We start from the raw sequence: 15,660 nt of genomic DNA, 5'->3' as shown, positions 1-15,660 counted from the left end.
CATCTTCTCCTCATATTATTTATTTAACATTATTGACTTTATCTCAGGGCAGGTTCTCTAGACAATCAGGACACAATGACACCTAAATGAATTAATGACTATTTTTACAATCGGTTCAAGGCTAAATATACTGAATTTTTTTTTTCTTTCAACAGAATATTCCATAGAATTGTAAAGTATACAATTTTAAAATGGAATTAATTATTGAATCTGAAGGTTGGGGAAATTCTTAAATTAATCAAAACACAGAGAGCAAAAATATTTATCTGCAATCAGTTCTAAAACAAGGCTAGATGAATACTAACATGTGGATGTAGCATGAGCCCCCTTTGATTTATGCCCAAAGCCAAACACTCAACAGGTTGTGTGAGGTCGGCCAAAAATTTAAGCCAACTTATACCAGCAAATCCAAATAAACCATCTACAAGCTTGCATATGTGCTAATTTGCCTAAGTTTGGCAAATGTGTAGAGGCACCTTTAATTGTTCTCTTGCCCGCAAATCAAATCATCTTCTAATTCACATATAGTCGACCATCTGAATACAGTCATTTTTATAAACATTTAAATTTCACAACAGAAAAGTCAAATGAAAAATACAAATGTAAATCCTTTCCTCTATAAAATGACCAGTAAAAAACAAAACTAATTATGAATTATTGACATTTTGGTTTACAAAATATTGTAATATGCTCTTTTTTAATCAATAGTTGATATTTATATATAAGTGATTTTAGTTATGTTTTTATTTTATGTATATCATTTCAGTATTGTTTATTTGTTATTTTAAATCAAAAAGCAAGCTAACCAGTTTTCATTGTCTAAAATAAATAAGCTATTCAAAACAAAGAAGATGGCAGTGCGACTCCTTCCAAAGTGTTCGTTGAATTGTTTGTGTTGAGATAGATTGAAATTTTGCAACTTTTGTTGTTTCTATACAATAATTATAGAAAAAGAATAAGAACATAACAATTATCAATAAACTATTTACATCGTAAATCATAGCAAATAAAGCAGAGCGATTGTACTACAATCGATTATTTTTGGATCGACCAGTGAACATTGAAGATAGATGAGAGGAAAAAGGTACTCTTGAGCGGGAAGGACTGGAAGCCATTGCTAGGAGTTGGGATATAGCTTCATCGACAAGAAGATATCAACAATTATCAATCATCAGGGGAAGATGTGTAATTGGTTAGTTTTGTTTCTAAGTGGAATTTATTGTATTTATTTAAAATATGCAAAAGTTTATATAAAATTGAGCTAAGAAAATTAAAGAAAAAAAAAGATTGATGAAAGATAGTTCAGGTGGCAGTCAATAAAGGTACAAAATAGTAGAAAAACTAACCTATTGTTAACCAAAGTTTCGTCTCACTTTGTTGGGCATCGTCAGGGCTAAATGAAAACAAGATAAAAACATTGTAAGAAGTGGCAGAATATTAGAATAAGTATACAGAGAATCTAAGAAAATATGAAAAAAAAAATATAAGAAGATGGTCAGGGTTGCGGTAAAAAAAAAAGAACAAATAGTTTATAACTATTTTAATGTCCGACCTTTCACCCCACTTTGCAGGGCTTTATCAGGGCTAAAAAGATACAAAAAAAAAACTGAGAATATTACAACAATAAGATACAATAAGGTAATTTAAGCTTGGATAAATATTATGTAAAAATAAAGTGATAAGAAATTACATATAAATAAAAGGAAGGAAGACATAAAATAGTATCAATAAACTTGAATAAACAATGATAAGAATAAAAAATAAGAAACAATGGCAAGAGTAAAAAATTTAAAAAATATGTGGAGTGAAACGTTGGTTCACAATAAATATTATTTGAGTCCTTATGACTGCCTCCGGAATGTCTTTCTTTTTATATACATTATTACATGTGGTCAATCAACGATATAATTAGATTTTATAGATTTATTTTTAATAATATGTTTTATTTTTGTTTTTTATCAATTTTCTGTGTTATTTATAATAGTAGTACCTGTTTTGATAGTAAATCAGTAATTTTGTTTACTGAACCCATTAAATTTAATATTTTCAGTATTTGAACCAATAAGAAATGACAACTATAAAAGAATGGACGAATAATAAAACAATACTAATAACTGGAGGAGCTGGTTTCTTCGGTAAAGTTTTGACTGAAAAATTGTTAAGAGCTTGTCCGGGTGTGAAAAGGATTTATCTCATCATAAGACCAAAAGGTGGACAGACTCCGCAGGAAAGATGGGCCAATATTGTAAAAGATGAGGTATGATAAATGTTTAAGACCGAATAAAATGAAAAATTATGTATTAAGATACTGAGGTGAAAAAACTTTCTTTAGAATATTATTTAATACTCTATATTAATTTTACAATGATTTGGACTGTTTTCCTCAAATTCTGATGCTATAATTTCTGTTATCATAATTGATTTAAACAAGATGAGTCATTCAATCACAGTTGAGTGATTGATGTTAGTAAAACAAAATCAAAATGTTATAAGATTTTTTATACAGTAACTGTAGAAGACAAAATTTCAGAAATGAAATGGATAAAATTGACCATGTAGCAATACCACTATCTACTGGTCTATACTGTAACCACTACAGCCACCAAAACCGCTATGGGCAGGTATAACTTGACCTACTAGCTAACACGTGAACTACTACTGTCATCAGGCAAACGCCATATATTAATATTTGTACTATTTCTTGTATATATTTTTGTTACACATGTAGAAACCATAAAATATATATAAATGTATTATTAGAAGCAATAAATATTACAATAGAATCTTCTGATCTACTAAAGGCAAACGCCTTTATACATAGCATCTCTCAATGATATTTAATAGCCCTTTAAGGATTATTATCCTTAGGTGGCAGTGAGTAACAATAAATATAATGGATCAGTATATTCTAGTGTTATTTTTAGAAGTGTATAATGGTCTTTAATTGCACTCTGCCTTCTCTGGTTCTATCTTTCATCCTGAAAATTATCCTTCTTTTATAAGGATCTACAACTAGTTCCCGGCAGAGTGGAGTTTCCTTCCTGCAAGGACCTAGGGCTAATTCCCATAGGACTTTCCACCCCCTTCACGACTGCTGCGAGGTTCTTTCCAACAGAGTGAAGTTTCTATTCTTCCAGAATTTAGGGCTAGTTCCTGGAAGACTCATCCTGTCAATTCATCTCCTAACCATCTACCCAACTTGTATGAACACGCATTGTTGAGGCTTTCTGGTATAGAGTACCTTAAATCTTCAATTTGAGTCAGAATCAGTTAATCTAACACAACCACTTAGAGAACCATAAGGCATTATAATACTAGAAGATGGGGAAAACATCCCAAAACGTTGTAAAATTAGATATTAAGTATTGGATAATATTCTAAAGAAAGTTTTTTCATCTCAGCATTTTAATATATAAAGAATGAACAATTTCCTAAAAAATAATCAAGAAGAAAAATATTAATTTTTAATGCAGTAGACTTAAGACTATAACAAAGCTCGATTCAACCCACTATTCTTAGCTTTATTAAGATCTAAGAAGGTGAGATGGATCTTTCTGTCCCTTTTAATGAAGTTATCACTATTTGGGGTCCATGACGTAATCCATACCAAACAGTGTAAAACTCAATCCTGCAAATCAGTCACACTAATAGATGATGTGGTATGCCGTTTCATCTTCAACATTACAGAATCTGCATAGTGGTGACCCCGTAAGCTTGAGTTTAAACAGATGTTTATGAAGTCTACAGTGACCTGTGTAGATCCCTGCGATTTTCCTTAGATAACCCCTGTCCTGCTGAAGCAATATCTCACTTTAGCCCCCACAGGGTTCGTCCAGAAACATCTTAGAATTTTGCTGTCTTTTATTCAGCCAGTAAAATTTGGCTTTTAAGCTATAAGACACCTTTAAATTAGGCTGATTGTTCTTACTGAACTTTATATTCTACTATTCTTCTCAATCTTCTTTCCAGTATTGTAGAGTACATCTTCAGGGTTACAGATGACAGGCATATGGGCCGTTAATTTTGATTCTCTTAATGTTTGCAAACTAACCACCTCAAATATAATAGGGATTGATATCGTATAAATGTACTAACTAGGTCAGGTATTTAGATATCTGCTTGACCGAAGCAGGCGAGCAGATTTTGAATTTTGCCAAAAATCAAGCTAACAATTAAGTATAAGTACAAGAAATAGATTTTCAACCCAATAATCATGCAATCATAACCTAAATATCATTTATGTATAGATTAAAACTTTTAGCTATTTGAGAAGCTGTTAGCCGAAGCACCTGATATAATGGATAGAAAAGTTACTGTTTTGGATGGAGATATGTCATTGATCAATTTAGGCCTAACTCAAGAAAATATTGAGGTATGGAATATTTATATTTCTTAGAACAGATTTATAGAACCTGTGAGCATACTTTTTATAGTTATTTATTTTTTGTTTATAGGAGCTGAAAAATACAGTAGATATAATTTTCCATTCAGCAGCTACAGTCCGATTCAATGATCCACTTCATAAAGCATTCCTCTCCAACACAAGAGGAACATTAGAATTATGTAAATTAGCTTCAGAAATGAATAATCTTGAAGTAAGTAAAATGTTTAAATTAATTAATCAATTTAAATTATATTAGGTCTACTGGAAAGTCCTATACATGTAGTAGAATGAAACAAAATAATAATTTTTTCATACTTTCAATACACTTTATTGAATAATATAATTGTCGTCATTATTTATGAGGTCAGTTATTTTTTTAAAAAATACTTCATCCCTGGAGGTAAAAAATTGAAACTGTGCTTATCTCATATCTTCTTCATTTTTTGCCATCCAAAACATTTTGTAAGGACAGAAACTAATGATAATCGCAGGGTGCTAGAGAGGAGTATGATGGATGTCACAGAATTCCTAAGTTAACTAGCTTTGCGTGTCTCTCACAAGTCCCCAAAGCAAAATGTGAAACGGCTTTATTATGAAGCAATAGGTATGATGTCCTTCCTATTATAGTAGGGCAAAAATTAGCTATAAATGAAACTACAGCTGTAGTTTTATCCATGGCTAATTTTTGACCAGCTCTGCTTTCTATTGATCATTTCCTACCACCATTGGAGTGCTGTTTTTAAAGTATACAATTGCTGACCTTACCTCTTTGAATATAGCTTTTCATCAGCAGCTCAAAATGTATTGGTCCTCTAATATCCAACCATAACACAATATTCTCTAACTAACACTCAACTTTAGAATGGAGACGGAAGGTTTTCTAAGTTCACAATATGCCCTTTTCCTTATCATGATTTTTTAGATAACCCACTTTTTCTTCCAGTTATCTCCTGGTTCTAGAAGGGTTTCATTTTGTTCTGATGCTTGCATAGGTGTAGCACTCAAACCTGGTTTCTGAATATGGTTCAAAATGGCTTGTTGAGCTGAATCAATTTCTGTAATCTCCGATGTTGTCAAAAAAATACTGCTCTAATATGATCTTGATTTATTTTGTAGATTTTGACATAGTTTTTTTTTTTAATCTAAGAAATGGGCAGAACTAATATTTGCAATCATATCAAAATTTGTCTAGGTTTTCGTTCATGTTTCGACAACATATTGCAACCATAATTTAAAGAAACATTTTTATGAAGAAAAGGTATACGAACCATGTCAGGATTGGAGAATAATGCTGAAACTAATAGAAGAAGAAAATCCTACAGTTATGAACACTATCTCTTACAAGTAAATGTAAAATAATTATTTCAACTGAACTGTAATATGTAATAAAGTGTAAACTATTAGCTATATATTATTTTACATATTTTAATTACAGAATTACACAGGATCATCCAAACACCTACACATTTACAAAATCTTTAAGTGAAAAAATAGTGGAAGAATATTCTTCTAAATTTCCAGTAGTCATTTCGAGACCTTCAGTTGGTAAGTATTTTATTAAAAGAATAAAATAAATTTTATAAAAAATATTAGTGTAATTTTATGAGGTAAATGATTATTGCAAGAGAATTCAGGATGATCGAAATTGAGTTATTAAATAATAAAATAATTTTTTTTTATATTTATTTATTTAATGTAATTTACAACTATACAAAATAATACGATAGGTAAATATGTTGTATATTTCATATACACTTGAAAATCTTGGGAAGGAACCACCCATTGGTGGTACTTCAAGCATTAATTTAAATTAGAAGGCCCCGTGGCCATCTTCTTTTCAGACGCCTCGGAGGGTTATCAGGGATTGTTAAGGATGAAAGATTAAGAATTAATGGGTTAGGATGGGTAAGGAGTTTGGAATAAAAAGACACGTATCTGTTTTGGGCCAAATCTGCAACGAATGGGATGTTAAGGTCTTTGTGGTTGAGTTTATTTGTAACGTAATAAGGAGCATCAATGATTTTACGAAGGATTTTGGATTGTAAGGATTGGATGCGGGAGAAATTTGATGGTTTGGTAGAGCCCCAGAGCTGAATTCCATATGTCCAAATTGGTCTGACTATCGTAGTGGTTACTAATTTTTTGTAGTGAATGGGAAGTTTAGAGTGTTTGTCAAGTAAGTGTTGTAGCAAACGGAATCTACGAGCAATTTCTTGTCGTTTCAGTCTTGTGTGTGGATTCCAAGTAAGTCTCTTGTCAAGATGGAGTCCCAAGTATCGAATCTGTTCAACAGGAAAATAAAATTTAAAAAAAAAATAATAAAATAAATTAAATAAAAGTATAAACAATGAATACATTAAAGATAATATGATGAAGAAAAAGAAAATGTACAAACTTAAAGACTTGTACAAAGGTATTTTTATTTTATAATTTAAATATAATTATTTTAAAATTTCTTGAGACTAGTATTTATTTATTAAATAAATCAAATGGTATCCTTTTTTAGTCTCAACACTTTTTATTATATCAACAGTCCAACGTTTCGGCCAAATCCATCCTCAAGGACAATCTTCAAATATAAATTCTTCCCTCACATCAAAAATTTAAAAATGTTTCTAAACAGGTTTATATTATAGTGTTAGTATTGATTAATCAAAAATTAAAAGTTTTAAAAATTATTGAAGTTTGTAAAGAATAAGTAACTAAACATAAGCTTATTAATAATTAATATGATTCTCTATTAGTTGACTATTTCAATAAGGTGTTTTTAACTTGTAATTAATGACCTGGATAGAATATCCTGCAAAAATATTTTTAAATTTTTGATGTGAGGGATTATATAAGGATTATTATTAATATAATAAAAAGTGTTGAGACTAAAAAAGGATACCATTCCGTTTATTAAATAAGTAATTATAACGTAATAAATGTAAAAAGGTTTGAAAACTGTCCAATTAATCACAACTCATTTACATAACCATAATATGGACCTAGGTGACTTAAGGAGTTGAGCCTTGGGACTCCACCAGACGATTGAATTGAACTCTCTAATCCAATCCTTTCAATCCAAAGTTATCAATGCTCCTTAATTATGAGAGTCACTAATGAAATCATCCATGAGGACCTAAATTTTCCATTTGTCACAGATTTGCCCAAAACCAGATATCAGTCCTTCCATGACAAACTCCCGAACTACCCAAACTCATTTATTTCTAATCTTAATTCTTTTTCAGTACCTAATGATATTCTAGGTGTCTGAAAACAATATGGCCTTGAGATCTTTTCTAGAAATATTGGAGTTCTACCAATGGTAAGATTATCTACAAGACTGCATCATGTCATTGTAACATAACTAACAACACATTTACTTGTTGTATATTTATGTAATACAGTTGTAAATTTCAATTAATATATAAATTTAAAAAATATTAATTTTTCAGTGGTTGGTATCGCCCGGGAACCCCTTCTTGGCTGGACTGACAATGTTAATGGCGTAACGGGTGTGACTACGGCAGTGTGTAAAGGGGTAATGAGGGTGATAAAAGGAAGAAAAAACTGCAAGTTAGATTATGTTGCAGTAGATATTGCAATAAATGCACTCATCATTAGTGGTTGGGAAAAATCTATCAGGTATTTTCATTATCTTAATCAATACACTTAAAGCTTCTAATAAATATGTGTTACTATAAATTTTCAAGTGAAATATTATACCAGGTTTTAGAAATTTGGTTATGAAATATAAATGCAGTGCATTCTTGGTAATCTAATCCCTGCAGGGAGCTGTTCAGATTTCTGAAACGTTTTGACTATAGGAGATATTAGGAAAAAGATGTATAAAAATTCGACAATATGAACATACATAACCATTTTTATTTATTTAATTATATTATTTCAATATCTTGAGACAAGGTAATTATTTATTAAATAAATCAAAAATTTGTATCCTATTTTGTCAAAAAACTTTTATTTTTCACCAGTCCAACGTTTCGGCCATTTTAGCCATCCTCAAGGACATCTTCAATTATAATTTCATTATATAATTCATTTATTAAATGGTTTGTTATATGTTAGTGTATTTGTTGTGGATAATCTTATATAAGAAAAATTAAATATTAATGATTTTAAATTTTAAAAAAAAAAGGTTTTTAACTTATAATAAAGGAAATCCTGGGCAGAATAGCCTGCAAAAGTAACTTTAAATTAATGTGAGGAAGAAATTATAATTGAAGATGTCCTCAAGGATGGCTAAAATGGCCAAAACATTGGACTTGTGAAAAATAAAAGTGTTGAGACAAAAAAGGATACAAATTTTTGATTTATTTAATAAAACATTTTTATTTATTTATTTATTTTTTTACACATTTTATTAGAAATTTGAAGTTTTAAAAATTAAAAAAAAAAAAGTTTTCCTTTACCTCATTACAGTAATACTTAGTAATGATTTAATTTGTTAAAACTATAAGATTGTTCATTTATATGTGAAAAAAGTTTAAAAAAAAAAATAAAAAATAACCTTTGTAGGGATTTATTTAAAATGTGATAAAAATAAAAAATTAGTTCACCAACACAATTGGTATCATATATATATATATATATATCTACTATTAATTAAATTAGTTTTACAGAATCAAATGATTTATATAATAGATATTATGTATTTCTAATTCCAACAAGATATATTATGAACACTTCCATAGGAATTAGATTACCTGATGTGGAAACAGTAAAAATTTCCACTTTCGATTTTCACGGTGATTACAATAACTTTTCTATAGATCCGGAAGTTAAAAATTTTCTTTGGACATGTGAATTTTTATTTGAAAACAAAAATGTTATTATCTACTGATTTTTTAAAAAAAAGTAACTTTTTTTAATCCAAGTTTGGATTATTGGAGTGTTCAGATTATTGAAGTTTGGATTACTGAGATTAAATTGTACTGAGGAAGTGACTCAAGAAGAGAAACGTAGAGAGAAATTTCACCAACTTTGATTTAACTAGATTATGGAAGAAAATTTTAGTAATGTTTGTAATTTTGTAAAATAATTTGGCATTTAACTTTAGTTGTAAAGGTAAATAAAAGAAACTTTCGAAAATTTGATTTGATAATTTTGGCTATTCTTTATGTTTCTTTTTTGGGTAATGAAACCAGAAATAAATTCTGTTTTTTTCCGTCACGTACAATTTTTTTATAATTCTCTGACAAATAATGCTAGTTTTGTACCAGAACAATCATGGATTTCTTTCATCCCTGTTCTCAAAAATTAATGGAACCACCTCAAACATGAAACTAAAAAGGATCTATATGAATGTGTGTATTTTAAATATCAGGGATTTGTGGAAAATTTAGACCCAAAGGATTATTCATTACGGAAGGCTACACGACATCAATTGAATAAACATGAAAAAATTCCAAGTCATGGACACAATGATGAATTCATCACCAGTGACACCGAAAAAGCTGAAATTATCGCTAATTCCTTTGAGAAAACATTCTCCAATACAGAAATAAGTTCGAATTTAGTCAATGATGAAATTGACGAGTATCTAAATCTCCACCTTGCAACAGTTCAGCTCTCATCTAAATTCAGGACCCCAAAAGAAATCCAGGACCTGATTAAAAAGCTCATGGTAAATAAAAGCCTTGGCCATGGTTTGATCCCTGTCATAGCAATCAAAATGTTACCCAGGAAAACTGTCAATTTTTTACAGTTGCCTTCATACTGGATATTTTTCCGATATGTGGAAGAAAGCCAAACTCATAATAATTTATGCCTGGTAAGAACGCTAAACAAATCAGCAGCTATAGACCTATCAGTTTATTACCCATTTTTGGAAAATTACTAGAATCAGTTATAAAAAACATCTTAATTCTTTTTTTCAGAATATCAAAATTATTCCTGAGTTTCAATACAGTCATTCCACTTCTCACCAACTGGCAAGACTATCAGAATTTATAATTAACAGATTCCAAAAAAAGAGATACACCCTGGTAGCTGTTTTGTTCTTTATAAACTAATAACTCCTCATGTATAACCTTATCAAACATATGATATTTGAATTTTACAACAGTAGCACTCTTGGATTTCCAATAAGCGTTCGATAAGGTTGCCTATCAAGGTCTCCTATATAAACTAAAGAAAGTAGGCACACCAAAATATACAATATTCTGAGCTCATTCCTCAACAGTAGAACATTTTCTGTCAAACAGAAGAACAAAAATTCTATCCTAGACATATTCATGCCAGTACCCCACAGGGTTCAGCCATTTCTCCCATTCTGTTCAACTTGTACCTTCACAACACCATCCAGTCCACACACACCTCCATAGCTATGTTCAATGATGATACAGCTGTGTTTTCTCAACATGATGACATAATAATCACTAGAAACATTTTGCAAAGTCACCTATTAAGGTCAATCCTGCGAGTGAAACAGTAAGATACCTGGGAATTCACCTAGATCGCCACCTTACCTGGAATCACCATATCAACATCAAATTAACTCAAACCTACGCAAGGTTAGCAATGCTACATCCTATGCTAAACAGAAATTCCAAATTAAAACCAGAAACAACTGTTCTTATATTTAAAACAATTCTTAGGCCACTGCAGATTTATGGCTGTGAAGTCTGGGGAGTGGCATCCTTTACGAAAAGGAAAAAATTACAATCATTTCAAAATAAAGTCCTAAGAATCACAGAAAATGCTCCTTGGTTCATAAGAAATAGCCAATTGCATAGGGAATTATATATGGAGTCAATAGAGGATTATATCAAAAAACGGTTCATGAGGTTCCACTCCCTGTGGCCGACAGTTAAAGGAGCAGTGACGAACAAGCTGTGAAACCCAACCTCAACCCGAAGACTGAAGCCCAGGCTGCTGGAGGACATTCTGTTATAAATTTTATATTTATTAATTCTGTTATTCACATTACCTCTCTATTTTACTTATTATTATTTTTTCTTCTCTTGTCTTTTTTTTTCAAATTAATTTGTTTCTTTTTCTTTTATAAAGAAGCATTATTCTTATCTATGTGGTGCAGGTATTATGGTTAATTTTTCAACTCAAAATAGTCAAATCCAGACATTTTTTGAAGATAGCAATTAATCTACATTAAACATAATTGATCAGTTGAGATCAGTTTATGTCTATACCAATCCAATTTAATAAATTATATACTCGATGGATATGTATTTGTACACTTTTTTTTTACATTTATAAATTTTCTTATCAGTTTGAATTTGAAAATAAGGTTTTTAGGACTACATTATTTATATATTGGCCTGATTTAAAATACATTATTACCATTTTCAACAGTATTCAATCATTTTATATAATTCATTAATTTTAACATTATAAAATTTCTATTTTCAGTGAGAATAAGGAATTATCAATTTACAATTGTGCTTATGCTGATTTTATGCCAGTCAGTTTTGAAACTTTAACAACGCAAGGGCTAGATATAAACGAAAGAGAATGCACTTTTGATAATGACATTTGGTATCCGTTTCTGTTATTTGCCATGAATAATTTGTATTTTCATATTCTCTTTTACCTCCTACAAGTCATACCAGCTGTACTTATCGATTCAGTCTTGTTTCTGATGAAAAAGAAACCAAGGTAATTTATTTAGCTTAAGATGAATGCTCTATAAATAATGTTATATCTATAGTGTATAAATTAGTGTCATTTTATTTTCATAGAAATAATTTTAAGATTTTCCATTGTTTAACATTAATTTCAATCATTAGGCTATAGGTAGGCTGTTTAAATTTAAATTTTTAATTATGATTGGCTACCATTAGACAGTTTAATTCATTATTTCTTTATAAACTTATTTGGGATGACTAAAGAAGCTTTCGGTGCTTCTTGCTTTCATATCAAGTGTGATTGATTGCTGCATCTCTGATATTAATACCTCATTCCACTTTCTTCTCCAGATCACAAATTCCTTGTCCCACTTTAGGCCCACTATAAACCTGATAACTTGCATTCACATTTTTCAACCTTTTTCTCGAGGATACCTCTAAGGGACCATTACGGGTTATATGATAGTATTGTCTGTCCATAGGTTCAGCTTTCTTGATATACTAAAAAGAAGGCTTTACTTGCGTTGAGGTCTATTTCACTATAATCATTATTGGATCCAAATATAACCACTATAATCACTATAGGATCCAAATATGACCACTATTGGATCCAACTATGACCAATATAATCACTATAGGATCCAAATATGACCACTATAATCACTATTGGATCCAACTATGACCACCATAACCACTATTGGATACAGCTATGACTACTATAATCACTATTGGATCCAACTATGACCACCATAATCACTATTGGATTCAAATATGACCAAATTCTGGCCGAAACATTAGAGCTAATAATCCAAGTTTTATGAGGTTGGGGGTGTGATTAGTAAAGGACACAAATAAGCAAAACTAATTTATTAATGTTATGGCCGGAAATGCAGGACTAGGAACAAAAAACAAGATAACTATAATGAATGAATGGAAGTACAAGAATAACAAGAGATATAAGAAGATAACAAGATAACATAGGTACATAAGTAGTATTAGGGTCGGCTGTAGCTTAGTGGTTGGGTACAGTCTTACCATTCTAGCATCTATTGGTGCTGCCGGTTCAAATCCGGCCTTGTGTGCTGTCTTTTTTCATTGAGTGGCGGTCCAAACGGAAAACTTCGACCCCCAACCATGGTGAAAATAATAGGAATACAAATAAATTTATACCTGGCTGTATGGAAAATTCCAATGCCATTAATATATATATATGTAGTATAGAAGAAAATGAATAGTATGAATCTTATGTAGTATTCAATATTATGATATTGTAGTTGTATACAAATATAGTAATATTAAAATAAAGAATAAAATAAGAAAAAATATATAAATAAACAATTATATAAATAAATTGATAAAAACGAAAAAATAAATAGTATAAAATTATAAAGAAAAACTTATATGTGATTAATTAAACATGTAAATATAATGATAAAATTATAGAAGTAAATATGAAGTTATAAAAGCAAAGAGTAGTAAGTTATACAAATAAAAGTAATTAGATGTAGTTGTTGTTGGCTGTGGCTTTAGGGTGTAAAACCCTGAGCTCATCAACACCCATCTTTAGATTAGATGTAGTGCATATAACTTAATAAATTGGGTGAGACAATGGAAAGACAATGGAAATAGAGAGAAAATTGGTAAAAAAAGAATAAAAGATAGTTAATATAAGAAACAAAACATCCAGAACCAGGTTACAACACCGAGTATCATAGGACAGATGGGAAAAATGTGAATTACAAATATGTGTTAGAGAAATTTGTGAGCAGAACTGCTTGTAAACAATGTATGAACTAAAATATTAAGGAAGCAACTATAAACTAAACTAACCATTAATAAGAAATAAGATCTAAGTGAAACTAATTATTAAAAATAAGTGGTTGATAAATAAACTTTAATACAATAAGAATTAGACAATGGCTTAAAGGGCAGCTTTGTGAAGCGAATTGGAAAACACATGGAAAGGCGGGAATAATCTAAGGGCACACTATTATTTAAGGGGCACTATATAAGGAATATGGAATATGGGGCACTATAAAGGAAGGTTGTAATTATGGTTATCTTGTATTTTGTAATTGGCTCAGATAAAGGCCTGAAATTCTCACTTTTACATTGACACTAAAATATAATTTGCTTAATAGTGTTTTTACTGACCTATCTCTGTCAAACTTCTCATAAAAGCTTTATGAATGGATATAAATATATTAGCTTTATGAATCAAAATGTGTGCCCCAGCACATTATATATGATTCATATAATGCCCACTATAATATAATTAAAAACTTAGCAAATTATATATAATTCATATAACGCCCACTACAACATAATTACAAACTCAAAAACTCCTTAACATGTAGGAAACTACAGAAGAAGGAGATCAATGTATGTAAGAGAGTGTGGAATCAATATATATGTAATATAAGGAAGTCATAAGGACATCAATATATATATAAAAATTTTTTGAAATTGGGGTTATGGAAAAAAAAAAAATCAAAATTAAATAATTAAATTTTTCTAATTTTTAGATTGATTAAAATAACGATAAAAATCTATCAAGCAATTCAAGCATTAGAAGCATTTACTATGGAAGACGTCGTTTTCGACAACAAAGAATATAAAGCTCTGTGGGAAAAATTAACAGACGAAGATGCTAGAATATTTTCTGTCAAACCACCTGTTGATCTAAAGATGGAAGAAGTCATGTTAATTCTGCATAAAGGAATGAAAAAATATTTCTTAAAAGAAAATTTAGAAGATAATGAACACCACAGGCTAAAACTAAGGAGGTAATAACAGCAAATTTTAATAGTTAAAATATTATTAGAGAATTCATGTAACTAAGCCGGATTTTATCTTTCAGGTTTTATTATTTGGACCGATTTGTAAGAGGAATTCTTATCAGTACATTAGTTATATCAGTATTTAAATTGATAAATGCATTATTGTACAGATATGTTTTATAGGTCGTAATAAAAATAAAACAAGCCTTAATTATGATCTACTTATTTTTTAATCATCTTCAAAACTAGAAAAATAAAACTGCCATTATCTGACTTTTACTACTTTTCCCGTCCTTCCTTGACATGCTAGTTCAGAATATGACAGTAAAATTAAAGGTGGATGTTCAGATTGAACATATAGGGATAATACTAATGGATTACTGAGAAAATATTGAAATTTGAACGGAGGAGAGAGGGTACTGAGAAACTCCTCACTTTCTTAGTACCCTCCTCACCCTCAGGCTGCGAGTGCTTCATTACTTGATTCTTGCAGGCAAATTCTAAAACAAGCTCTCTGTCTGTTACGGATTGAAAGAGACATTGCATAAGATTTTCAATGTTCAATACCTCATTTTATAAGTGTCAGTTGGAATGATAGTGTATAGTTATTTTGTTTATCTGAGAATGATTCTCAAAACATTTATATAAATTATCAACCAATGTTAAGATCAAATAAAAATGTAATTGAGATTTATTGGAGGATTATAATGATGTATTACTGTAAACACTTATTGATATTGTGATATTCCTGATTCATTAAAATAAATAGAAGGAAATTTAATAGTCTTTATTTCTCTCAAATCTAAAGTATAGCATTGATGATTACAAGGTTTAAATGGAAAATTAAATCCTAAATAGATATGAGGTGTATTATATATTGTGGATAATTTTATAAAGAAAAAGAAAA

The 15,660-nt window shown here is 29.9% G+C and overlaps 1 protein-coding gene across 2 annotated transcripts in view; it reads left to right on the top strand.

Moving 5' to 3' along the window:
* The window catches only part of LOC106685286 (fatty acyl-CoA reductase 1), a 15,898-nt gene extending 926 nt beyond the window's left edge, over nt 1-14,972 (top strand). Inside the window, exons 1-10 of one of the 2 annotated variants that reach the window (XM_014427987.2) lie at nt 953-1,192; nt 2,051-2,257; nt 4,262-4,372; nt 4,455-4,595; nt 5,577-5,728; nt 5,820-5,929; nt 7,825-8,014; nt 11,759-12,004; nt 14,499-14,759; nt 14,834-14,972. In XM_014427987.2, coding sequence (XP_014283473.1) covers nt 2,069-2,257; nt 4,262-4,372; nt 4,455-4,595; nt 5,577-5,728; nt 5,820-5,929; nt 7,825-8,014; nt 11,759-12,004; nt 14,499-14,759; nt 14,834-14,936 — 1,503 coding nt within the window. In that variant the 5' untranslated portion in view covers nt 953-1,192; nt 2,051-2,068 and the 3' untranslated portion in view covers nt 14,937-14,972. Of the gene's footprint in view, nt 1-952; nt 1,193-2,050; nt 2,258-4,261; nt 4,373-4,454; nt 4,596-5,576; nt 5,729-5,819; nt 5,930-7,824; nt 8,015-11,758; nt 12,005-14,498; nt 14,760-14,833 lie in introns of those variants that run through there. The other variant, XM_014427906.2, reaches the window with a different exon arrangement.
* Nucleotides 14,973-15,660: the final 688 nt, after the last annotated feature.

The sequence above is a fragment of the Halyomorpha halys genome, unplaced genomic scaffold, assembly GCF_000696795.3.
Source record: "Halyomorpha halys isolate HHAL.00 unplaced genomic scaffold, Hhal_1.1 Scaffold3.1, whole genome shotgun sequence".
Lineage (NCBI taxonomy): Eukaryota > Metazoa > Arthropoda > Insecta > Hemiptera > Pentatomidae > Halyomorpha > Halyomorpha halys.
This window is presented reverse-complemented; position numbering and strand designations above follow the sequence as displayed.